The sequence below is a fragment of the Zerene cesonia genome, chromosome 14, assembly GCF_012273895.1.
Source record: "Zerene cesonia ecotype Mississippi chromosome 14, Zerene_cesonia_1.1, whole genome shotgun sequence".
Classification (NCBI taxonomy): Eukaryota; Metazoa; Arthropoda; class Insecta; order Lepidoptera; family Pieridae; genus Zerene; species Zerene cesonia.
In genome coordinates this window covers 1,369,392-1,395,632 of record NC_052115.1, presented here as the reverse complement: position 1 = coordinate 1,395,632, position 26,241 = coordinate 1,369,392, and the positions used below count along the sequence as shown (strand labels likewise).

The 26,241-nt window shown below is 33.4% G+C and overlaps 3 protein-coding genes across 5 annotated transcripts in view; 2 read left to right on the top strand and 1 right to left on the bottom strand.

Moving 5' to 3' along the window:
• Positions 1–7,224, top strand: part of LOC119831626 — a 20,979-nt gene extending 13,755 nt beyond the window's left edge. Inside the window, exons 2-3 of the mRNA XM_038355054.1 lie at positions 2,918–6,339; positions 6,739–7,224. Of these exons, the coding sequence (XP_038210982.1) occupies positions 2,918–6,339; positions 6,739–7,078 (3,762 nt within the window). The 3' untranslated portion in view covers positions 7,079–7,224. The remainder of the gene's footprint in view (positions 1–2,917; positions 6,340–6,738) is intronic.
• A 637-nt stretch (positions 7,225–7,861) lies between these two features.
• Positions 7,862–26,241, top strand: part of LOC119831680 (oxysterol-binding protein-related protein 9) — a 60,556-nt gene continuing 42,176 nt past the window's right edge. For all 3 annotated transcript variants that reach the window (XM_038355132.1, XM_038355133.1, XM_038355131.1), the window contains exon 1: positions 7,862–8,067. In XM_038355132.1, the coding sequence (XP_038211060.1) occupies positions 7,966–8,067 (102 nt within the window). In that variant the 5' untranslated portion in view covers positions 7,862–7,965. The remainder of the gene's footprint in view (positions 8,068–26,241) is intronic.
• On the bottom strand, positions 8,394–23,222 carry LOC119831681 (elongation of very long chain fatty acids protein). The gene is made up of 5 exons (XM_038355134.1): positions 23,035–23,222; positions 19,824–20,014; positions 16,791–17,034; positions 9,276–9,418; positions 8,394–8,604 (listed from the first exon to the last, which is right to left on the bottom strand). The coding sequence occupies exons 1-5, from the start codon at positions 23,081–23,083 to the stop codon at positions 8,410–8,412; spliced, it is 822 nt and encodes a 273-aa protein (XP_038211062.1). The 5' UTR covers positions 23,084–23,222; the 3' UTR covers positions 8,394–8,409.

Sequence of the window (26,241 nt, the reverse complement as noted above, 5' to 3'; positions counted from 1 at the left end):
ATATGTAGAAAAAAGTATAAAGCTAATTCAATTGACAAATTTGTAAAATTATACTAAACAATTATAAATTCATTACACTAGTTTCCAAATTGTATATAGTAATAATTTCATTAGGTTATCCATCTTTTGAACAAATTCTAGTAATATCATTAAGCTCCAAATCCCTTTTTTATACTTGCTGAAAATAATTACAGAACATACTGAAATATTGCTTTTTTTTCAAATAACCTGTCTTCTGAGTTATCTGTGTCTATGGTAACTACATATGGCTAAATTCTAAAATTTTATCATTTATAATAACCTTATATCATTCAAAGCGCTCTTACCGCTTTTTTGCTAGGTTTTAATGCTAGAAATATATTAAGCATTTATGTAATAACGCCCATTGCTCAAGAATGAACAAAAAAGTGCTAAAAAGTTACAAAACAAATGATTATTAAGAATTTCAATACACAGCCTTGTATTAAAAAATATCACTAGATTTTACATTCTCTTACATTCGATATTTTGAGGTTATCCAAATGATGAATATAAAGGTCTTATTATATGAAATTTGACAATGCAACGAAGGTCGCTGCAATATCTATATCGTATAACATTTTTTACAAAAACATACGTAGGTACATAAATGTTCTACGATAGATTAAAATTATTAATAAGCTGTAAACGTGTACCAGATAATATTACATAAGGATCGAATGTTTTCGCACATTTTACGGAATTGTTGTGCGTTTTATATTTTAAATAGCTGTTATAGAATAAATCTTCATTTTTATTTTTTAATCAAATCTTTAATCGCATTTTATCGCATCCAAAATACTATAAATGCTACAATTTAATTACTTTATAGCTGTCGCAACAGTTTCACGAAAGTAAAAAATTTATTTTTAAATTTCTACCACCAAAACAAACATTTCAATGCATAATAAATTAACAGAAAAAACCTCACATAATTAACAGTAACCTCATTCTAAAAGCACTCATTACCAAGCTATAAATACACAAATAAGTAGTTATAATTTGTCATTAACTCACATGCAAACCATGCTTCGGAGCCGTGGGAACAAGGAAATTTATAGAGGTAGCTATCGCTTACACAGTTATCTGAAATTATAGCTTTCTAGAATTATCTAGACAAGATTGAGACTAAATCAAAATGAGTACTGGGATAGCGCTGTTGATACCTAGGTACTTGTACGTGGTTATAGATCTTTTTTTTTGACATAGGTACAAAGAAAAGTATACGGCAAACGTAAAATTACGTTATTATTTTTTGTGCCTTTATTACAAAGAACCAAGTGGTATGTAAATTGCATAATATACAATTAAAATGAGGTTAAAATTATTTGCAATTGCATTGTATTTAATATTTAACATATTTTAAAGCAAAACATCTTTCACAATGTATAAATACGACAAATTTTAGACAATTTTAACGAATTTTTTAGTCTTTAAAATGAAAATGTGTTTATACAAACCAATGTACAAACATTATTAGTGTAATTTTGTAATGTCATTTCTTGTTTATTGATTAAATGTCAAACAAAACACTACACTTATTTAACTCACAATTAACCTCCTTTATTATAAAAATAAAAATTAATCATCAAATGTGTTATAAAGCGTAAAACTCGAGAAAAGCTTCATCCATTTGGCTTATTTATTTTTTACCATTTTTATTAAAGCACAAGGAAGGTTCACTAGTTCTTCAAAATTTTATTGGAAAAATTTGAAACATAACCATACTTAATAAATACAACTATAAATGAAATTTAACTAAGGAGATATAAAGATCGTTATCTATAGACAAGTATTCTTTTCTCTCGTTATGCAAACACCGTTTTTACAATCATGTGTGAATGTGAGACACTTGTGAGACCTTCGAATGATTAGATAATTAAGTGAAATTAAATATTCGTGTACATGACATCAGAAAAGCCTGAGAAAAACATTTGACAAGCGATTATTGACCGTGTAGTTAATTTAAGAATACTGAAGTTTTCTGTATCTTAAACTAGAGTTTATAGTAATTATCAAATTATATTAATAATGTGAATATGAAATTTTATATACTTCTGGAGATTAATATGAAACTTATAGATGTTTATTTTCCTATATCGGGAATGACCAAATAAAACAAATGTTGATTTATAAGTATACGTATAATTTGTATTTACGTATTGATTTAGAAAACATATCAACAATCAATCACAAAAGTACGTTTAAAATAAAAACTTTTTTTAAGCATTAGGTCGTTAAAACTATTCTTAAAAAAAAAAGAAAGTGATGGCGTATGGATTCCCGCCACCGGCTCAGCTATTGACCTCTCGTGAATACCAAACTTAAACACGGTTTACTTTTATTTTTATTGGAATGCTGAACAGGTTTCCCATAAATATTTCGAGCGATTCAAGGAGTAATATTTGAGACAGGAATGTTCTTTTAATATTCTCCAAATCGTGTTTTTTTAATAAATATCAAATATGTCCAGATATCCTTTGCTATAAAACAAAAAAATCTTCAATATTCGAAAATGCTAAATAATTTTATACGACTCCGCCTGAAATGCACCTGCATACTTTATAACATTACGTCATACGTCATTCCTCGTCGTCTTAAGTTTTTACGACGTGTACCGAAACATATGTGCAAACATTACGCTTTTCACAAACACTTTCACCTGCTCCGGTCACGTATGTTAATGTAATAGTCATAAATATTGGACATACTTTAATGTATTTTATCGTTCAAGGGAGTTAAATAGAGAAGAGAATGACATCCAATAAATACTTAATAACTAGGTACCCTCCTGCCGACAAGTTAAAGTATTGTTATTATTTGGAATCATTACTTATCATTGTAGAATTATATGTTTCTTTCATTTCCACAAATCTCATTTTAGTTTCCTTGATTCCAGGTTACAGCCTTGGCTGTGCTCACCATATCACAAGCAAAGAACACGACAACGAAATTGAAGCCGAAGAGACAACTAGACAATATTCGAACGCCACAAAACCTACAGTACTCTCTGGTTCTACCCCATTCAAGAGTGGCCCATTTCAGAGCTCTCTCTAGCAGCAGCCGAAGAGTATCCAATGTCTCGCCGAAAGGAGGAAAATTACCACCGTATGCAGTACAAATGGAACCAGTTGTTCAGTACTCCCAAAAAGATCCGTTATATGACCCTAAACAAGATAACTACGAAGATACTGGCGTAAATAAAAACCAAATTGCACAATCGAAGATTTTAAATGTCAATGACCAGAGTGCTGAAGGTTCATATGGACTACCTTATGGTAGCCTTCCAACTGCTCCTCTGTATAGTGATGAACATCAACACTATTACGAGGCTCCGGAACCAATTATTGAAATCATTATCAAGGAATCCAATGAATCATTACCCGCTCCACCACCTCAACCTATTCAAAAGAAGAAAAAAGAACCCGTTCAAGTGTTCTATGTTAAATACAGCAAGGACCCACATTCTAAAGACAAAGTGATTTATGAAAAACCTGTCCCAGCCATTACACCTCCTTCAAATGACGAAGATGATCATCATGAACAATATGTTACAGTAACACCTGAGCCATATTATGTCCCTGCTCAAACAACTACCCTCAGAGCGATTATTAAACCTGAATCGGAAATATACCACACCGATAGTAACGTCAAGGTAACTTTTGGAAACGAAGGTCGTCATTATGGCAATAGGCGTGAAGAAAGCCCTTCAGAAAATCATGAAGAAACCGCACCAAGGCCAGTCATCGCTTTACCTAATTCGCAACCAACTCAAATACCTCATGAAAGATCCGTGTCTCCAAATTCGCATTATCAGGATCAAAGGCAAATAGCGTCTGCTCAACATAATTATCAAGCAGGACATAATACTCAGAGCCGCATCCAATTCCAACAACCGTATTTAAGTCAAGAACCGCAATTGCCAAGACAAAGACCACCATTAGTACAATTCAAACAAGAATCACAAATACACCGGCAAAGTCAGCCTTCCTTCGGATCTTCCCCACCAAACCGCCCGCCTTCATTTTCAGGCCTATCGGCACCAGCTGGTCATTTTTCGGGCTCCGGACCTTCAATTCCTGGGCCAATAGGTCCTCTTCTTCCAACGATATCAAGACCTAGCAATCCTCCAGCATTCCAACCTAGGCCCAACAATGCCCCACCTTTTCCACAACGGCAACATTATAATAACCCTTCCAGAACAAATTTCCGACCTGGACCGCAGAGACCATTCCATCCACAGCCTCCAGCATATTTCGACGAAGCTAAATATCTTCAAGAAAACTATCACACGATAACAACAGATCAAGTAGAAGCTCAAAAAACACAACCACCAAAACAATCACAGACTTTCAATATAGGATCTAAGCCGGTCAATTCCAATCCAATAATTTTTAACGATCGTCCTCAACAACTCATCCCATACAATCAGCAATTACCACAACAACGCCCACCTCAACATTTTGATACTTCAAGTAAACCAGGCTTTGCCGCTACTCCTACTAGATCTCCATTCTTCAACTTAAAGCCCGCTCCACCACAAATTGAAAGCCATCGTCCACCGTTCCAACGTCAACCTCAACAACATTTTAGTTTCCACCAAGGACCTCAAACATTAAGACCATCTCCGCCAGGACCTTCTATTGACAATCAAAACACATTTTCAAGTCATAACGCCATTTCACCTTCCCCATCATCGATACCTCAAACTCAATTCCTACCCCAACCATCATCCCCGCCTCTATTTAGTTTCCATCCTCAACCATCTCCAAACCCCCAACAATCTAGCTTTTCGGATAGGCCACAAGGATTACAAACTATCCATGATCAAAACGTTGCCCAATTTGTTCCGAAAGATGGCGAGTTAGTGCCAGCTATATCTAAATATGAACAGCATATAACTGTTAATGATCCCACTGCACAACCTAACTACAGTGGGTTTGTAGGAATTAATCAACCATCACCGACGTCAAATTATCCTCAACAACAATACTCTCAGCAGCATGTGCAACAGCAAGTACAAGTACAACAACAAAGCCATGTACAACAAGAGCAACATGACGAACAACAATATCAGCAACAAAAGCAACAGCAAGAGCTGCGTCAACAACATGAGCATCAAAGGCAACAACTTCAGCATCAACATCAACAAGAACAGCAGCAGCAACAGCAACAAGAACAAAACCAACAACAGTACTTAAATGCTGAGCAAGAAGAAGTGCGACAACAATTGGCTCAAAATGTGCGTAAGCAACAAGAGGAGATCCAACGCCTTCAGAATCAATTAGTATTCCAACAACACCATCTGCAACAACAGCAGCAACAACAAAGAAATCAATATGAAAATAACTATAATCAATATTCTCAACTGCAACCCAGTTCCCCATCCCCTCAATATGTTCAAGAAAGATCACGTCCTCAGCCATCATATGTTTCAAGTACATCTTCACCACCTTATTATCAATCGACTGCTAGAACTGTAGAAATTAAACCAACTACACAAAAGTATGGCTCAACAACAGTTAACAGTATTAGTCAAGCACCTGAAACAAAGAAAGAAGACAAGAAGAAGCCAGCTATAGAACTCCCTGATGAAGTTCCCGATGATCTACGTCAACAACTGATATCATCCGGCATTTTAGATAATGCCGATATCAGTGTTCTTGATTATGACAAAGTCGGTGAAACACCCTTAGAGTCTCTGCCACCAGATCAATTAGCTAACTTCTTTAGTGCCGGTGGTGGTCAACAACTTGCGGGCAGTGAACATAGACCAATAATTGTAGCGCCAAATGGAGATAAAATTGAATCAAGAATTGATGACTCCGACATTGATGATGACCAAGACATATCAGCATCTGAAAACGTTGAAACCATTGTTGCTCCACCTTCCCACAAAAATCAAGTTGAAATGAAAGTTGTTCATTTTAATCCCAATACACCAGAGGGTCAAGAAATCGCCAATCAATATGTTAAGGAAGATGCGACTCAAGTTGATCCTGTCGCTTTAAATGACAAGAAATACAACAGATATTTGCCATTAAAAGTAAGCGGAAATCAATTCCCATTACCAGATGTAATAAAAGGAAGGAAAGTAACCTCAGTGGTTGTACTGGCTCCGGTAGAAACTAAAGCTATTAATGATGACCACAGTCGAGCTGAACGTGCTGCTGGAGATAGCTTGAAAGGAATTCAATTTATTGCTGGAGATAGTCTTCACAATCTTTTAAAACGACCAACTAGGGATAATTTTGAAAAGTGGCTTGATGTTGAAAAGAAAACCGAGACCGACCAGCAATCAGTTGTTCTTCTCGTAACCGAGTAAGTAAATATTTTAAATGTTTAACCCACTTTTCTGTTAATATTAATTAATACATTTTGTTTTTTTTTTTTTTGCGGGGGCAATATTTTAGTATTTCATATTGAGCTCTTTATTTTAAACAAAGAACACGGGTCATAACTTTTATGGACAATCAATAAGTGTTTTACATCAATTTGATAATATGGCCAACAATCTCTTTAACCTTTCAATGAATCAAGTATATTATAACACAAAGAATCGTAGAGGATAGTTGCAAAACAGGTAAGCCTTCACTTATACAATTATGTAGGCAAAAGAAATATATCCTCCCGTCTCTTCTCTCTATTCCATCCTTCGAGCATAAACAGTCAGGTATTTTGCTTTGAAAAATCTCAATCATTCTTTTTATTTCTTTAAAGGAGCGAAGACCCCAAAGAAGAGAAAGAAATCTTCATGTACGACATAGCATCAGGCAACATCAATAAGCTAAGTGGCGAGCTCTCTAACGCTTTCGTCGAAGCTGCCGAGAACAACTCTCTTAGCAAGGACATAGAAAAACTGGCTATTGAAGGGGAAGGCACACCCGAAGACTTCAAGAAAGATTCTAAGAGTGAATTAGACGCTGAAGGTTCTGAAAATGTGCCATTGTTTGTAGATATTTCGGGCTTAAGTTTAGATCAAAATAGAAACCAACTATCCATTTCATCTGGCTACAGTAAAACGAAGCGAGGAAGGGAATTGAGAAGACAAAGAACCTGATGCATTCCAGTCGCGAAGACTGATATTTGTAAATAGTATAGAGTTAGTATTACTAAATTATAACGACGTGATGTTTTGTACTTAGTCGTAACTTTTTTACAAAAGTGATAATCGAGTTGTATTATATTAAAACAAACTTAATGACACTTTGTTTTTTATTTCGAAAACATATAAGATATTGTTGCCGGTTCAATACCTAATAAAATCCATTGATTTACATTAACTATTGTATTATCAAAAAATGAAATGTAATTTTATTTTAGAAAGCTGTGTCTATAAATCAAAAACATAATTATATAGGGAAAAATAATAAAGGACGTTGCAATTATTATTTTTTATTTCACTATCTTTAATACTAAGGCCCATAATGTGATTGAATTACTTTGAATGGCACTGAAACGACACCATTAAGAGAAAAAATCATTACACAGATTGTGTTCTATTATTTTAGGATGATTAAGCCAAAACTATTTAAGTCACAGGGCGTATTTTGTGCATATAGGTGATATTATACCCATTTGCTCAAGTTCAAGACCCATTAATTAATTTATACATCCCTTCCCTTTGTTATGTAAATCGGTGAATCTTGAATTATTTAATACACTTCGAATATCTGTAGTTCATTTATAGTTTTCAAAACCACTTCTTGATCTTTTAAAATCATTTTTATTGTCATTTTATTTGAAAGCAATATATTATTGAATCACTTTAATTATCTGTGCTCATTAGAATGACAGATTGCTAGCTATGTTTATTTTTACATATTGGAACACTGTCAGTAAACGTCAAACATATGGATTATTGTGGTGGTGGTGGGATAGTTGTCGCTGTGTAAAATTCTTCGTCTTTATTTTTCATGATTTTATAAGTTTATTTTTGTGTTAAACATGATGGAAGGATCATTGAGCAAATGGACAAATGTGATGAAGGGGTGGCAGTACCGGTGGTTTGTGCTGGACGAGAATGCAGGGTTGCTTTCATATTATACGGTTAGTGACGTTTATAGTATTATCTTTAGAGTATTTATATTACGAACAGTAAACCGATTTGAATCCAATAGTAAAAATATTCCGATAAACACAGTTCTGGAAAACGCTAAAGTTCTTTATTTGCTATTGTTTACATAGGTGTGAGTTGGTCAAAAGGTTACATCTACAAGTTGTTAAAAACTTTCAAACTAATTTGAAGTTTTTTTTTGTCTTATTTATTTTATTCTTCAATTCTTATTCTCATACCGGTTTTTAAGAAATCTAATATTGATAAAAATAAAACACAAAAGTTGCGTTATAAATATATCTCTTAAAAAAAAAAAACAATTTCTTCAACATTTATTAATTCACTATCTTGCTATCATTGGGCTTATGGTTCTTGTTGATTTTCTTTAAGTAGTTCTCTTTGAAGAACTTCAAAAACATGTAATATACAAAGAACACATTGGGGAAATACATAAGAGGGACCCCAAGTGATGCAGGACAACTTGGTAGAAACACTTGAGCACTGTATATCAACATTATTGTGAATTGAACCTGCAACAAATATAAAAATATTTTATTAAATTCATTGATTTAAATATTTTATTTAATTATGTTTTATAGGACTGGTTTATAATAGTGCCAAAAGGTGAAAATTGTGGTTATTTCCTTGTTAGCATGTAATAATTCATAACTGAGTATAGATTTTGTAAATTGGTAGATATTCTATGTAGTCGGCTGTTAAACATTTTATTTGCAGCAACTTTTTATACTAAAATCCTTATCATTTGTTTCTAATAATTTCTCAACAATGAATCAAAATGTTCTTTAAAAAGAAACATAACCATGCCTCGATGATGTAATCAACTAAATTGTCTCATAGTATACTGAATAAATCAAGTTTAAATGTCTTTAATGTCTGAATGTATAACACTCCTCATCCGGATAATAAGATAAACTCAGGATATTATTGTATAATCATTGATCCTTGATGGTTTTTACAAAAATTGAATTAAATCTATTTGTTTAAAGTGAGTTAAAATCAAGTCTTAAGGAATCAGGTACATACAAACAAATTCGTGAAGTTATAAAAGGGTGTTAGAAATTATTTAATAAATTACAGATTAAACACTCATACGTTATGTTGACAACTAGACAACTTTTTATAATAAATGTTTTAAAAATTATTAAAAGAGACATTACATAGTGTATAGTTCAATACTCACCATTTGCATTATGGTAATCCATTTTTTATACCTAATCAGATAAGCCTTGACTGTGTGGCTTCCCTCCAGCGAGAGTAAATAATATGTATACATTACAACATGCACTGCATTGTTAAGCATTGGTGAGAAAGAAGTTATACCACCTGTAACAAACATAAGGCTGGGAACAATATCTTTACCATTATTAAAGCCACTGTTATTAAAAACTAGACGAGCTGCCTGGTTTCACCCGCAGGCAATAAAAAGATATATGTTGATAGATCAAGTAGACATATAAACAGATAGTTTTTGTTGATGTGATAAGTAATAAAGCTAATTAACAGAGTAAATTAAGTACAATTTGAGACAAGATGCCTACACTAGACTTGTGGCCTGTTTCGTAAACATTTCTATAGGTTATTTTATATTGACCGTCTTGCTCGTGCAGTGGTTAGCCTGTGACTGTAGAACGGGGTCCTGGATTGGATTTTCAGTAGGGATCCACAAAGAAAAATGTCTTGATCTGGCAAGACACAGAAGGCTGATCAACTACTGGTCTATAAAACAAAATCGATCAGTGAAACATAATATGTATCTTCTACCCCATACTTCAATAGGGAACAAGGTACTTCATTCAGGGAATCCATTCAGTCGTTATCATGTAAACAAGTAACAAATAAGGCTATGTGAACTTGGCACCCAACTTAAAAAAAAATTACATTTTTTTGCTTCATTCAATAGATTTTGATATGTAGTAGTAAGTAATGAAGATAATTTAAAACAAACATACATACTCGCAAATTTTCACTTTTGTATAGTTTGTAGGAAGTTGAATTTAAGAATTAACATTCTTACGGTATTAAAAACAAGTAAAATTTGTCAAATAATTTGTGATTTTATATTATGTTTTTAAGGTACGTTCTCGAAAGCAGAGGAGATGCTTAATTTGATTGTATGTTTTTTTCGTTTTGTTTCTCAATAAGTGTGGGTTTCCAACCGGTTGACGTGATGTATTTGATAGGGAATTGTTGCCATTTGTTCCCGTTTTAGACTCTGGAAATTTAATCTCATCTGGAATCTCCTTTTTTGTAGAAAAAAATAAAACCCATGGAATTATCGAACAACAATACCATATTGAAAACAGTCGAATTGAGAATCACCTTCGTTTTCGATGAAAATGAATTCTATCTCTCAATAAATAAAGTTTAATATAATAAATTAAGTTACACAGCATCAGACATGTTTACGAACAATATGAACAGGATATACACAATATTATGTAACTTTTGTAGGTGAGGTTTTTTGAAATCTCCGCTTTATAGATTGATTTTTAAATACAGATAGAACACGTAGTGCAAGCTGGTGGGCGTTAATTACTCGGCATTAGTGCATAGACTTTTTATGGTTTCAACGGCAAGAATGATGTATGCGGCATAATGATGTTATGAACCGATTTCAAAGAAAAAGGAGGAGGTTCTCAATTCGACTGTTTTCTGGCTTCAACTGGTGAACCGTATTTGGATGATTCTTTCTTTATTTGAATGCTGGTGCCTCCCGAATGATCCCATTTTTTTCAATATTTTATTCCGATGTTTAGATCTAACAAGATGAGGGTGTAGGTTCTTTTTCTTCGTTCGTTTCTTTTGAGGGTTTAGGTTCTTTTAAAAATAATTATTAAAAAAAAACTTTATAGCGTTTAACTGCATGCGATATATGAGCGTGCAGACATGTAGCCTTAAAGGGTAGTCAATAACTGACCAAAATGGAACGGGGCCAACTATCCGTCGGTTGCCAGTAGGCCGATATTTGACATGTATTGGTTGCCATCGTATACTAGTCAATTTTGTAGACCGAAACGATAAATTGAACGAGACCTTTTGTTTTTATTTTCATAATAGACCTATATCGTGATTAACGTTTCTTGTGATTAATATTATAGTCAAGCTTAAGGCCTTATGAACTTAAGAAAATTGTATCGTATGAATTACTGTAAGTTCCGAACAGGCAAAACCATAGATCGGATGATGAGATTATTGAGATAAACCTCATATTGGCAATTTCATAGTGTTGATATAAATTGCTTGTTTGTCCTTATTTCATGTAGTAATATGAAAGCAAATGTTTGACGTGACCTTTCGATGAAATATTGGGCGCAGGTCGCTATTCCACGTTTCGCCCAGGTTCGCCAGGGATAAAGAACAGAGCCCACGTTACTCCGTAATGGCTTTTTAATGATACAAGTATATTTTAAATCGATCGGGTTGTTTTCGTGTGATATTGTAACAAACAAACAAAACTTTCCTTTTAACGAATATTATTTAAGGATTTGTATTGACAAATTACCTATTATCCATTTGTAATATATGTGTAGCCACGTAAAGTTATATAAAAAACAAGCTACGCCTCGCGGTTTCACCCGCGTAATTCCGTATCCCGTAAGAATATCGGGATAAAAAGTTGCCTATATGTTATTCCAGTTGTTCAGCTGTCTACGCACCAAATTTCATTGTAATTGGTACAATAGTTTTTGCGTGAAAGAGCAACAAACACTCACATCCTTACAAACTTTCGCATTTATAATATTAATAGGATAGGATAGGATAGTAGGATTCATTGGATTTTTAATATCTGCGTTCATTGCTATTAAATATCCTTACATCGCACCCAAATGTCACATTATAACACTACAAATTCAATCCTGTATGATCATTCAACAAGGAAAGGTATAATGTTTAATCATATTTATAATTAAATTTTCGTTTGCAACGTTCGTGATACGATGATTAAACTAATGAAATAACATCTTTATGGCTCATAAAGTGATAAAAATGAACAGCTTTATGACTAGTCTCATCTTGATAATAGATAGTGTGAGTTATTTGCTTGTTAATAATATTGCCGTTTTCATATATCGTTCCTATCGAATGTAGTTTGAAGGCTGATATGTTGAAATCAAATGATCATCATGATCCGAATATGTAGAAATGCCAAATTATTAATAATTGTATCTAATAACAAAGTTAGTATAAATACTCGTAACATTCATTTTTATCGTTTTTTTTTCAATGCATTCACGATGTTGCGGTTTATAAGTAATCGTAGCGAAACTAAGCGTATGCCAGACGTAATTATGTTAATGGGTAATTTATTTCCTTTTTACATTGTTTCATGTTAATGTAATGTTATGTATGTATATACTTACAGGCTGTTCTATCTTGGAAATGTTGATTCTCAAATGAAATTAAATTATCAGCAATCCTAAGCAATATCTTATATAATTTTAGACAAATCTATTCATTAGTTTCTAGGCAATAAAAAAACTAACCTATTCAGATCTAACTTTTGAATCTTTGATAGATGCGTTTATTATCATTCATACAATTAAAATTCAAATTGAAAAATATGACAATAGATACTCCATAGTTTTTTCGTCTATCGAATATTTCAATAAGTCTCGCTTTTATTGCGAACAAAGGGGGATAATCTATCATTTTAATCTAGCCGAGACCACCTGTCCAGCCTTTTATCGACGAACTGTTGTAAGTAAAGTACCTAATGGTTGCATTGTACGAAGGCATTGCGCAGCGAGTGGTAGTACTGATCAGTTCCGTGAGTATTAGCGATGTCTATGAAATATCACACTTGATATGTGATTAAAAAAATCTTATATGATAGTTAGGCTATTGGAGAAAAAATTAAATAAATTTGATTTTACAACATACTAGGTGCGCCCCGCGGTTTCACCCGCGTAAGTCCGTATCCCGTTCGAATATCGGGATAAAAAGTTATCTATATGTTATTCCAGTTGTCTACCTACCAAATTTCATTGAATCGGTTCAGTAGTTTTTGCGTATAAAGAGCAACAAACACACACATTTCGCATTTATAATATTAGTAGGATTCAATGATGATCAGGTGTTTTTAAAGTGAATGTATGATTTCAAACCAAATTTAATGCGGATAATAGGGTAGCGACATTACCGATAAATTAATATACAGTTCCAGTTGCTGGAGATTGTATTAGCTCCTAAAGACATATTTTTAAAACGCAGGCAGAAATAAAAAAAAATCGGGATTTAGAAATTCTAAATTTGAGATGCTTATTTCTTTGCCAAAGAATACGTAATGACCGTCACCGTCAAATTATATTACCTTTAATATCTATACTAATAATGTAAGCTGAAGAGTTTCTTTAGATGATTCTTTAGAAGATTCTTATATCGGTAACTGGGTCGAATTCAAAAACAAATTTAGCATTGGATATGTACTACGTCCCTGAGCGCTTTTGGTTATATATCTATCATGGGCGAATCCGGGGCGGACCTCTTGTTACCATGTCAATGTTCATTCTGATAAGACTTTTTGTTAATTCGTTGCGGTATAAGCATACTGTGTAACCGTATCTCGACACAGTAAGTATTGGTCCTCATATATTATGTCGGTATTGGATTTTTTTGTTTCCCCGTAATGAGAAAAATATGTTTGAAATTGTAGACTGAAAGTTCTTCCCGTTTAAAAATAACTTTGTGATGAAAGTCCAATATGCTAAATATTGGACCCGATTAATGGAACTTCATAAAGCTGCTGAATTCATGAAGCTGCGTAAACCCTGGAACTTGGTCTTACTGATGGCCACTCTACTTGGATAGTCTGATATTAGTTTCAGAGGCGGATCATGTATGTAAAGCGACTAAAATACCCACATACAATTACGTTTGTGTTTTTAAGAAAAATTACGAGTAAAATCTAATACATAAAATTCTCGTGTCGCAGTTTTCGTTGCCATACTCCTCCGAAACGGCTTGACCGATTCTTATGAAATTTTGTGTGCATATCGGGTATATTTGAGAATCGGCTCACTATATATCTATTTTTCATACCTCTAAATGATCAGAGTAAGGCAGAACAGCGTTTGCCGGGTGCAGCTAGTAATATATATTTTCCAAACAATTACAAATCGTTACGGCTTGGTGTGATAGATATATTGGTTTGATAGTATCGTGATGTTTAACTGATGTTATAATATAGTTATTCTGTGCTAGCATCCTGTCTTGCGTGTACCATAACACCACCAGCACACCAGTCGCACGCAACTTGCTAGCACGCGATTTGAAAATATATAACTGGTTTTAATTCATTTCTTCAAATAGTGCGATGAACGTGCGCAAAGTTTCAATGTTTTTCTTTAACAATAGAGATATAAATTCGGATTAATTTTTAGGTAGACCCACTGTCGTATTTAATAATAATATGTTTATATAAATTATTATATGTAGCATATTAGCTATCCTTCTCTAAAAAATAAAGATTTAGAATATACAACGAGCGCTGTAAGCGGTGTTAAAGAGACTAGAAAACTTATGAATACCTTTACAGTATTGACTAGGAATTTCCAGGATTTTTAACCGGCTCTTCCCTAAGGAACAAAAACTAGGTCTTCCTTCTTTCCCTCTTTCCCTCGGTCTAGGAAACAAAAGGATTTTAATGCGTCTAAAGAAATAAAGTCCGCAATCCGCATCACTCAAATGGGCCGCAGTTATTTATTCATCGCGTTCCATATGAAAACATGCCGTTGAATAGGCGTTTGTCTCTGACGTCACAGTTTTGTTAACGCGCGCCCATTGTACCTATATATACGTCATTCGTGTACAAATGCGCTGGAAGAAATGGACTTTCCGTCGTATTAAATGAATCGGGAAAATGTTTGTTTTTTCCTGATTACCTGCGGTGGGACGACGTGACGTTTCGGATCTAATAATACTTATTGTATTGTATCACAGTTCGTTCTTTGAGAATTTTAGCAAAATAGAGGAACTCTAGATACCCAAGTACCTATAGGGGTTCGATGGTGTATTTATTTAATATATAATATAGATGATTTTTTTTTTTTAATTAAAAAAATAAGCAACAGTTAATACACACAAATTACCAAAAAAATCACACCTTCAGAACTGTACTGTAGATTTTATTATTCAATGGAACAATGGAACGTCCTATTTGGTCTTGAAACAGCAGAATCTTGAAATATAAAGAATCTAATAACACAACAGAAATATGCTAAAGGCTTGTATCTTAATCTGTATCAAGTATTGTTTACGCAGAAATAATATTAAAAACAAAGTTCTTCAATCAGATACGATGAACTATTCTTTTATTACATAGAAATGACATAAAAGAAAAGGTTATTACGTTCTAAAAGCTGAAAAATGTTAAATTTGTTGTATACCCTAGCCAAGATACCAAAGTACAAACGCTGTAATTCATTTGTAAAAACAACTCTATTTAGCGTTTAATTAGAAGTGCTCCATTAAGCGGTAGTTCAGAATTCAAAAACACGAATAAAACTTAACTTTATAAAATACTTGTCTTTTAATATTGCTAAAATGTTGTTCTGTTAAAAATCTCATGCCATTATGACAGTATTCAAAGGTGCCATTATTTCAATTAATTTTTAATATAGTCCAGGTATGAATTAAAATTTTATACCCTGACCTTTTCGTTGTGACATTATTAATGGATTGCGCCGTGACCTGTACGTAAAGAAATATTTTAGTCTGGATTTTTGTTTTATTTTTTTATTTTATTTGGCTCAAATTTTTATAACATGACGGTTTAACGCAATGATATATAATAGAGAATGTGGGTTCGGTCTCTGATATTGGAAAATGGTATGAAATTATAATAATATTATAATAATTGATTTTTTTTAATTTATAATTATTAGATATATTCGTATTAGTTTTCTTTTAAATATATAATATGTTATTTGTTTCCACGTGGTGGAAAAAAACTGTTATGCCTAATATTTTTTTTCTATAAGATAACCTTATTGTCTTTCGTAAATAAACATAGTTATCCTGGAATACGAAATGAGGAAACAGAATCAAAACATAAAAAGTTTGACGACATGTGACTTCTATTAATGCACACTAGGCCAACTTGGTGGACTATGGCCTGAACTCTCATAAGAGGGCTGTTCTTGTACGCTGTCCCCGTCACTCCCTGCAGTGGGAACTGTGCTATATGATGTTGATACTGGAATACTAGTTTCGTACGCATCGCAACATTCCACGCAAGAAGTTTGAAGTATCGGGTGATAATAATTAAAATGTCTACCGTTGGAGTCATCTACGAAATGTCACCTAACTCTTAAGATTTCAACTTACTTCGTGGCGCGCCAGAAATTTACACAATTCCTAATAATGTTGACTGACTGATGGTGAAATACATAGCGGTCACTAAGCACAGTTTCTTGCTTAATTTAAACCTCTTGTCATAAATTTGTTTTTGTATCTTTTAGGTCAATAGAGAAAGGGACAAAACCATGACTCTCAAAAAATCTCCTGAAATATTTATTTTCTAAAAAATCTCTTCAAAAGGACGTAGGAATTGTACAAAGCTCCTATAATCTAACTTCTTAAATTTCTATGATAAGCAACCAGTGTCAATGTCATCTTCAGACTTCGGGCCTAACAAAAAACGTAGACCCTTACCAATTCGGATATTAATATAAATAAAGGTGAAATCAATGCTTACCTCCAACGTACTTCACACCCGACCACATGATGATCAGCGTGCTAACGTGATGGTACACGTGCAAGAAGGAAGCCTGCCTTTCCCTCTTCCGCAGTATAAAGAATACGGTATCGAATAGCTCTATCATTTTCAAGATTATCGTCCACCACAGAAATCGTAGCATCCGCACAGCCTCTGGGTTCATGGAATAGTCGGGTAACATGCATCCGAAGTGATAGGTCGTTGTCCAGCCTGATGTCATTATCTGAGGAAGAATTAGAAGATCAATCGAATGGTTACTCCTCATTTGTCGTTTTGATTTGAAATGTTTATTAATTTTACAAAGGACACCACGTTTTCACTTGTTTTGGTGTTAGTGATTGAGCCCGCAATGTTATATATATATATATGTGTGTTACAATATTTTAGCTCTTAACTTGCGGTGCGCTTGCGACATTTGATGGTTGTTTTGAGGAGTTAGTAGACGCTACTTACTCCAAGTTTGTGGGATCTTCACTCTTGTCCTACGGCCGCCAACATGGCAGTATAACGTGATGCAAAAAAGTTTCCACGCATCCCTAAATATATAATTATTATTCCCTATGTATTATAAAATTGCTTCCTCTGAGAAACGCAACCCCAATGTAACATTACAATGGACTGTATGTCATTCATACAATTCAAACAATCGACAGAAAGCAATCAGTAAATGTAGATATTTCCAATAGACAATAGGTAAAATCTAATAGAATCCATTCGAAATACCTTTCAAGCTTTGGACAAATATTATCAAGGGATCTTGTTTATGATATACGTGAAAAGTGCTTTATAAATATTTACTTCTGTATAGGTATAGATGATGCATGAAACGGAAATGTTATTTAGTTTGTCTTCTGGTTTTGTCGGTATGTGTCTTATCGTAAATTTTTGTTAATGTTATCATTTATTTACTTACTTAGTTTTGTTTTCGCAAGGCTTATAAATTATTGCTTCTTAGAAATATTGAAAATATTTTTTGTGAATGAAACAAATATCTTAATCAATTTAGAGATTGTATATCATCGGCGTATAGTGGTTAATAGTTAAATAATAAACAACATACACAAAAAACAGAGAATCATAAAACTTCCTTTTTTTTGGAAGTTTTTGAAAAGGATTGGAATAAAATTAATGGGAGATCTAAAATGGCAATTATGAATGCGTCGTTAAAACGAGATCCTATTTGGGGTTGTAAAACAAGAGTACGAAACAGAAACGTAACTAAAATTGTGTCAATTTGAGCTTCCAAAATAGGTAATAACTCTGCAAATATATTTATTCATATGTTACCATAAAATAAACTAAGATCTTCACCAATAGAAGAAAATGTTGCTTACAATACTAGCTCTCTGCCCAGTCTTCATGCGCCTCCTCCTCAAAGCAAAAAATGAACAGTAAAAGAGTTTTCCTTCGCATAGTTCCCGTTCCGATGGGATGTCCTTGATAAAGCCTATATTGTGTCCTTTCTTTGTTCCCAACTATCTTTACAACAAATTTCATTCCAATCGGTTCTCTGGCTTAGGTAACGGCGATACAGAGTAACTTTCGCATTTATAATATTACTGCGGACTTCTAACTCTGCACATCCAAGTTCATATTCGTTAGGGTTATCTAAGAGTTGACGATAATCAACTAACTAAAATAAAGCGCGTAAAACTCTCCTACTAAAGTATCAATTAACGCAAATTAAAGTAAAGGCCCAGTTGTTATTGCTATCGTTCATCGTGTGAACCACAAACAAGTGCGCCGTGATGTAACATAATCTTTTTACATTCAATTTCCTCTTGCGAGAGACGAAAGTTAAATGTCGTATTGAGAAAGCCTTGCGGAGCATCCGTTCTGTATCTGATGATTATTGATGATACGATATGCTATAACTATTCATAGTTGAAACCGATAGTTCATATAGATCAGGAATAGTAGACTGTCAATTGTATTTTTCATTTTATTACTCAACTAGCTGCGCCCCGCGGTTTCACCCGCGTAAGTCCGTATCCCGTAGGAATATCGGGATAAAAAGTTGCCCATGTGTTATTCCAGTTGTCCAGCTAGCTACGTAGCAAATTTCATTGTGATCGGTTTAATAGTTTTTGCGTGAAAGAGTAACAAACACACACACACACACATATCCTCACACACTCTTGCAATTTAAAATATTAGTAGGATACTTGGTAAATTAACATGTATACGAAATGTATGTGTACCTACTGGTACGATTCGTTAATTTTATTTAAAGTCAGAAATAATGTTGAATGTTCCAGTATCGAGTATTTCGTGGAAATGGAATTATCGTGTTAAGACAACTCATGACGAGCGACGCTGCTTCGTAGAGTAATATGTGAGAAACAAAAATACTCCAAAATGATTAATAACGTTGATATAAGTAAATATTATTTTGATTTAATATATTCATAGTAATAATAGCTTTTAGAAATTAAAAAATCTTTAAGGGATTTTAAACGCGTTTATTCATTATGTTATTAACCCGACGTTTCGAACACAGCGAGCGTGGTCATGCTTTTTTAATTTAAATGTATAATACTCGCGGTAAAATCAAACACAAGAAAATAGTAATAATAGTTATTTGTAGAAAACATGCAGGTATCACACACACACAGACTTTTATTAAAAAGTCCCTGCTGTAAGTCATTAACATGTTAGGATTCTGCAAGTAATGCAACAAAACCAGTGAAAATTAATTTATTTATACAGTTCATGGCCAAATTGACAAAAATATCACGAACAATATGCGGTGACAATGATGAATAATAAGTGAGTTAAAAATGTTAACGACTTTTTTCGTTAATTTATTCAATTAGATCATGTTTATTTCCCAATGAAAAACCTGAGCTAACAACAATTTAAAAGCGACAGCATGCTAACAACAATTCAAATGAAGCAAATAAAGAGAGTAAAATATATTTGTGACGTCCACACCACATAAAAATAACAAGAGAAAACAAAAAAAGGTCTTAAAATTATTGAAATGCTCTCTAAAAGCTATAGAAAACTTACCCCCCAAGTTACAATGGAATTTGCAACGATCTGCAACACGTTGTACCACTTTATGACAGTTCGGAGTTCGTATGCCTTCCTGTTCTTCATGTACTTAGGCAGGATCAGCTTCACCACCGCCAAGTAGGCGCTGATGATGAAGAATACGGGCCATGGTGAGGTCATAAGCAGCCAATCTTTGACACGTGGATCTGTGCGAAAATGACCCGTGTTTAGAACAGTTTCATAACTTTTTTTTTATTAATAGTAATGCTTCAACTGTTTTTTCGTTTGTTAGGTTAAATCATAGAATTTTCTAGGTATTAAAAAGTACTCAGAAAATATTAAAAATTTACAAGTACCTTATGCACTTACTCGAAAACCATCGTTTATGACTGCATTTATTTTCTACCTTGTATCATTTTTAGTTTTTATAACTGACCAGGGCTATAAGTAAAACTTTTTACCAAACTAATTTGAATCCAATATTAGGAAATTTTCTAAGGATTGCTAATTACCAGGGACTCCTTTGTTACAAACCCGCCTACAATTTCTGCACCAATGTTACTCATTACACAACAATCCGCACCCTTAACGAGAGAATGTTTATCAGCTAAATCGATATCAGGACGGTCAGCCTGCGTTCCGGTACGCGTGAGTGCCCATAACTTATCATCACTGAATCGATTACGGTCGAATTACAAAACGTGACTGATCATGTCCGCTATAATGGACACTCTTCGTATTGTTCTTGTTACGTGTTTATGAAAGTGGTCGAAATGTACCTACACGAAGAAATGTTGTCGTATTTGATTAGAGAAGAATATATGATCTAGGTTAACGCTTTTAAAGCAGATAATACGTACGTTATGGGACCTAATAAGTCGTCTAACGAGTCTGTCTGACTTAAGACGGTTCTTTTAATGTGAGTTTATTCATCGCACGTTTTTACACGTGCTCGATGTGGCTAGGTCCGGTGTATTGGGAATTCATTGTGTATTTGACATTAGTAACTCTTCATTACTGAGTGTACATTGGCGGTACCTAAAATCATAATATTATTTGAGATCGACCAGACAGCGTTCAAACTCAATTACAGGGTTTGTCGGTTTTATTTTCTGTACCGATTTCAAGTTAAGAATTCGAAGTATAAAAATAAAGATGTTTCAACCATTCTTGACTTGAAATTATGACTAGAATTTAATTTTTTGAACGACTAAATAATAAGTCTCACTACTATTGTTAACACCACACCAATTGAACAGTGATCAAACAAATTGGAATATAACAACAAATATTTTCTAACAACACATAGAACAATTTCCTTTGAAGGTAGGTAGGTATATAGACACCGCTCAAAGTTACGAGTACTTTATTGAAATACGAGATAGTTGAAAGGACACGGAAGTGCTCGTTAGCGCTGGCTCAGCTGGCTCAGAAACAGCATAGAATGTAAATTCTAAACTCAGGTGACTGAGGGTTATGACGAACCGGTGAAATATTTCTTTAACTTTTGAGAGACTCGCTAAAATCATCGTTAAACTTTCTTACCAGGGCTTTTGATTTTCATTATATGATATACAAAATAATTGTCCGATTTTGTTAAAAATCTGTGATTTGTGATATTAATTTAATTTCTAGCTATTCTTGATATGCTTACAAACTATTTGAGCGATTATTAGCACTGATATGTATAGCCAAAAAGTCTTATCTCATAGAATAAAACTTAACCATAGCTACATAAATATCAACAGCAAAATAGCAATAATCATATATAGACAATGTATAATTGGTTTAGATTCGGGTAATACTACAAGATATTAGTTCGATTAAATTATTTAAGAAATTCTCGTGTTTTAGCAGATACTGTAATTATTTTAATAAAGTTAATTTGGGAAAATTTTCTACGCATTATTCGAGCAAAATCACGGGTCTCAACTAGTTATACCATGTAACAAAGGTCACTCGTCTTCGCCATTACCATATTCAATAGCAGTGCAAGTGTTGATGGCCTCCAGACAGTGTCCATTTTCAATATTTATATCAGCATTTCGCCATATTCGTACTGTTTTAATTAAATAAATTGCAACTTATACATGTGTCTTATTATGTGTCTATCAGAAGGACAATTATCTGGATATGGGCTGAATAGAATCGCGTAATGGCTTCGCCTTGGTTGATTGAATATTTCTTCTATTATCAATCTATCTAACTATAATTAAATAAACCTTCTAGATAACATTAATTGCAGAAAAATTGTAACTCAAAAATCGGCTAGACAGCGTTAAACTTTAGAAAACCACGTTTAATAAGAAAATTTAGTTTTAAATTAGTAGATGCCTTAATTCTTGATTCGTAAGCAAATAAGAAGTCTCCTAGCCAAATTTTAAGCGATTTAAGCGGTGGTGAAAATCTTGGGTAAATTGGCAATTTTCTCGCAGACCCTAGGCCACAAGCTATCATCTATCATATGTTAGCTATCTATCACAAATAAAAATATCAAAAATCTGTTTTATTACTCTTCATTTCATGTTGACAAACTGTGAGCAACAGAAATACCACAAATGGCACTTCAAGATTATTACGTATATTTAGCGCACAAGAGACGAAACGTATTATTGCTTATTTATTTTAAAAGGTACACGGTAAGGTACAATTTCACGTTTAGTTTAGAAATATTTTGACATCCGTGAGACCTTTGAAAATGTCACATTGTCTCGGAGACCAACGCTGTGTGGCAGAATGGCTTTACTCAATACCATTGAGCCTACAATCTATGTTAATAAAGAGTATTTCATTAATTGTATCACTGAAACCACTGGTCTGGTTTAAAATATATTAATACGTAAGGTCTCTAAACGGACTACAATAAATTCTTTGGTTTTGAACTTAATTTGAAAGCAAAGAATAGTTATCAAAAGCATGTCATAACTGAAATTATCTGGAAATATAGTATACAATGAAATTAATTGTTGTATCATTACAGTTTTAATTAATTCGTTTGTTGTGTCACAAATCATTTAAATACCGAGAACATTTTATTATGCTCGTTTCTGCTTCTCCAGAGTCTCTTTTTAGGACAAACTTTCTCACATAGAGAGTCGAAAGGGCATCTAAATATATGGTGAAAGAGTTGAATCTTTAAATACAATACCGAAAGTTCACTTCGATCCTCAATACACTGAACTTTGACATTTACATAACACAAGCAATTACACCAATGTTTTATTACCTGCTTTTTCAAAGAACAAAACATGGTAGCCTCTACTTATTGCCTCCATTATGTAACTGTCACACTATGACACTAAACTACACAATGCTTAAAATTAGTTAATATTTATGCTTGATGTTAACCCGTGTACACACTGTCTACAAAGAGTATAAACGTTGAATAAACAATATACATTATAGGTCATATATATAGTGTCGCAATGGAATGGATGTCAGTATTTAAAATAAAGGCTCTTTAAATATTTTCCGCATTTTAAATATGGGGTTCCTAGAATGTAAACGTCCTAGATAACCTAGTTGTTATTTCCGACGTGTTTTATTTAAATATATTAACAAATCAATAATTGAATAGTTTTCTTATCATATGGTCATATCTCATATGGTCATTTGTATAAAAAAACGTCGGCATGCTATAGATCTTACGTGATATACTTCCATTTCAAGTATAGTAGAAAAGGGTGTGACCGTTTGTAAGGTTTTTTCTTATTACAGAAAAGATAAAAATATGTTCTGTGTACCATCGTTTCAAATGTATATAATCGATTTATACTAAGTACTAGTAAGCTAATCAAAACCTTACTATAGTGACACTAATTATAAACATAACTATTTCTCATGTCTTTTTTTAATTCCCTGTACCACTAGAAGGTTTATTTTCGTGCCCAATTAGGCTTTGAACTTCTGGGCGGTTCCATCTATTTTTAACCGACGTTCCCAAAACGGCGGAGGTTATTAAGATAGGTTGTTATTTAATCCCATTTTAGTATCTGGACTGGTACAGGGAGTACCACTCCGGAATCACCGGTGACCATTTTTGTTGAAAAGATTTATTATGCCTAGGTACATGTAAATTCATTTAGTGGTTCAGGTGTGTTGATGTTCTAGACAGAGACATAGACAGCTTTAGAGATATTATAATAAGAAAAGACGAGCAAAGACCCGCCCTTTCTAATTGTAATGTTTCTATGGACTAGGATATGGTTAGTTTTTTCCTTCTTTAACTTATAACAATTGTAGTGAACATAAAAGTTTGTGGTATTTTGACGATACATGATACTTTTATATTCAAATTTCAATAATAAATCGAATTGAATGATTTACAGTGAATTCCAATGTGTACAATGTCCTAGCTTATTTAAATATTAAACTACATTATAAATTATAAACAGTTCATCGCCAATACAAGCATATTATTTGTGTGTCACTGAAAATGAATGCTGAAACTCTAATTTTAAACGTACACGCACGTGTACCTTTTTACCCGTTGGATCGAAGGAGAGTAATGTTTTTCCGAGTGTATGTATAGTATATATGTGACTATGTTTGTCTATTTTTTGGCACGCCTAGCAGCCGAAACCGCTAGACGGAGGTGTGATCAACAGAATCAACAGAATTGGTTTTGTGATAGGCTACGTGATAGGCATAGGCTGCGTGCATTGAAACGCCATCTCCTTCCCCCTCTTTCCCCTTTCCTTTTTCTTTATCTAGCAATATGGACATCGAATGAAAGATTTTAAAAGACTATAACTATAAAACTATAAGGTTACAATTCGAGTTTTTTTTGTGTTGATAATAATAATTCTTCTCAAAATTAAAATCTAGTTTATATGAGATCGAATTCATCTCCTAACTTTCTTTTTAAATAAAACATCTCAAAATGTATTAAACATTTTATGAGTAGTTAATTGATGTTTTATTTAAAAAGAAAGTTAAATGAAATCACTGTTATTTAATATGAATATTATAATAGCTGAGTATGTATTGAATATTCTCGAAAAAATATTTCATATATAAAATAAAAACAGTATTTACTTGGACCTCTTACGTAAGTTATTAAAAGTATTATATCACAGAAAAAATCACTAATTTATTATAAAAAGAATAGCAAGAGTTAAAACGAAATAAAGAACACATAATATGCGTAATTAAGTCTTCATAATACATTAACGAGGCTTTTTTGGGTCAGGAAAGTCGGGGACATTTTTTGCTTATAATTTTTTTTGGCTATAGCCCATAGGCAAGTGCGTACTGAATCGTATGTTTGCAATATTTATAACTAATATTATAAATACGAAAGTTTGTAAGGATGTCTGTGTGTTTGTTGCTCTTTCACGCAAAAACAGCTGAACCGGTTGCAATGAAATTTTTACGCTTTTAGCTGGACAACTGGAATAACATATAAGCAACTCTTTATCCCGATATTCCTCCGGGATACGGACTTACGCGGGTGAAACCGCAGGGCGCAGCTAGTTTATAATGTAGCAACTGGCATTCACGTGTGAAATAATTGAAGAAATTTGTGTAATCATCCTAAAATAAAGGGATAAAAGTTTACGTTCAAGCTCTATTGGAAATTAATTTGTGAAACTGATGAGAAAATAAAGTTCTGCTTTGCGTCACTCCGAGGAATTAATTTTAATTGACATTATAACAACACTGTAATCGGCATTTCTATATATCTGTTCTTATTTTTGAATGAATACGAAACGTAGGTACATACTATGGTTTTGAATCACACATATGTAGGTAAGAACAACAAATCTACAAATTAATATTTATATGGAACAAAAAACTTCTAATTACAAGCAATAGAAGGGTGGTGTGTATCGGTATATAATATTTATTCAGTGCCCTCTTTTATCCTAATTGCGTATAATTAACTTTCAATAACCTTAAGTCTTTTAAAAAAAGCAGTGGTGGCTCAGTGGTGAGAACCTCGGACTTCAAAATCGATAAGTCGGGGTTCGAGACCGGGCGAGCGTGCAGGAAATAAATTGATTTTTCAATTTATCTGCACATGTGGATAATATCGCCACTGCTTAAACGGCGAAGGAAAACATCGTGAGGAAACCGGCATGTCCAAGAATCAAAAGTTCGACGACATGTGACATCTGCCAACCCGCACTTGGCCAGCGTGGTGGATTATGGCCTGAACCCTCATAGGAGGCCTGTGTCCCAGCAGTGGAAACATATATGGGCTGATGATGATGATGATGATGATGAACCTTAAGTCATAGTGAGTCTATCAAATTAGAAAACCATTAAGGATGTTTTGGATCAAATTGAGTCTTTAATTTTTTTTTTTATTTTCACACAGTATTATTCAATTTGGTCGCGCCAATATATAGTAATTTCCATATTAAGCGGACTGTAAAACTTAATCTACGTGGTGTAGCGAAAAAGGGAAAGACGGGAACACACGGCACAT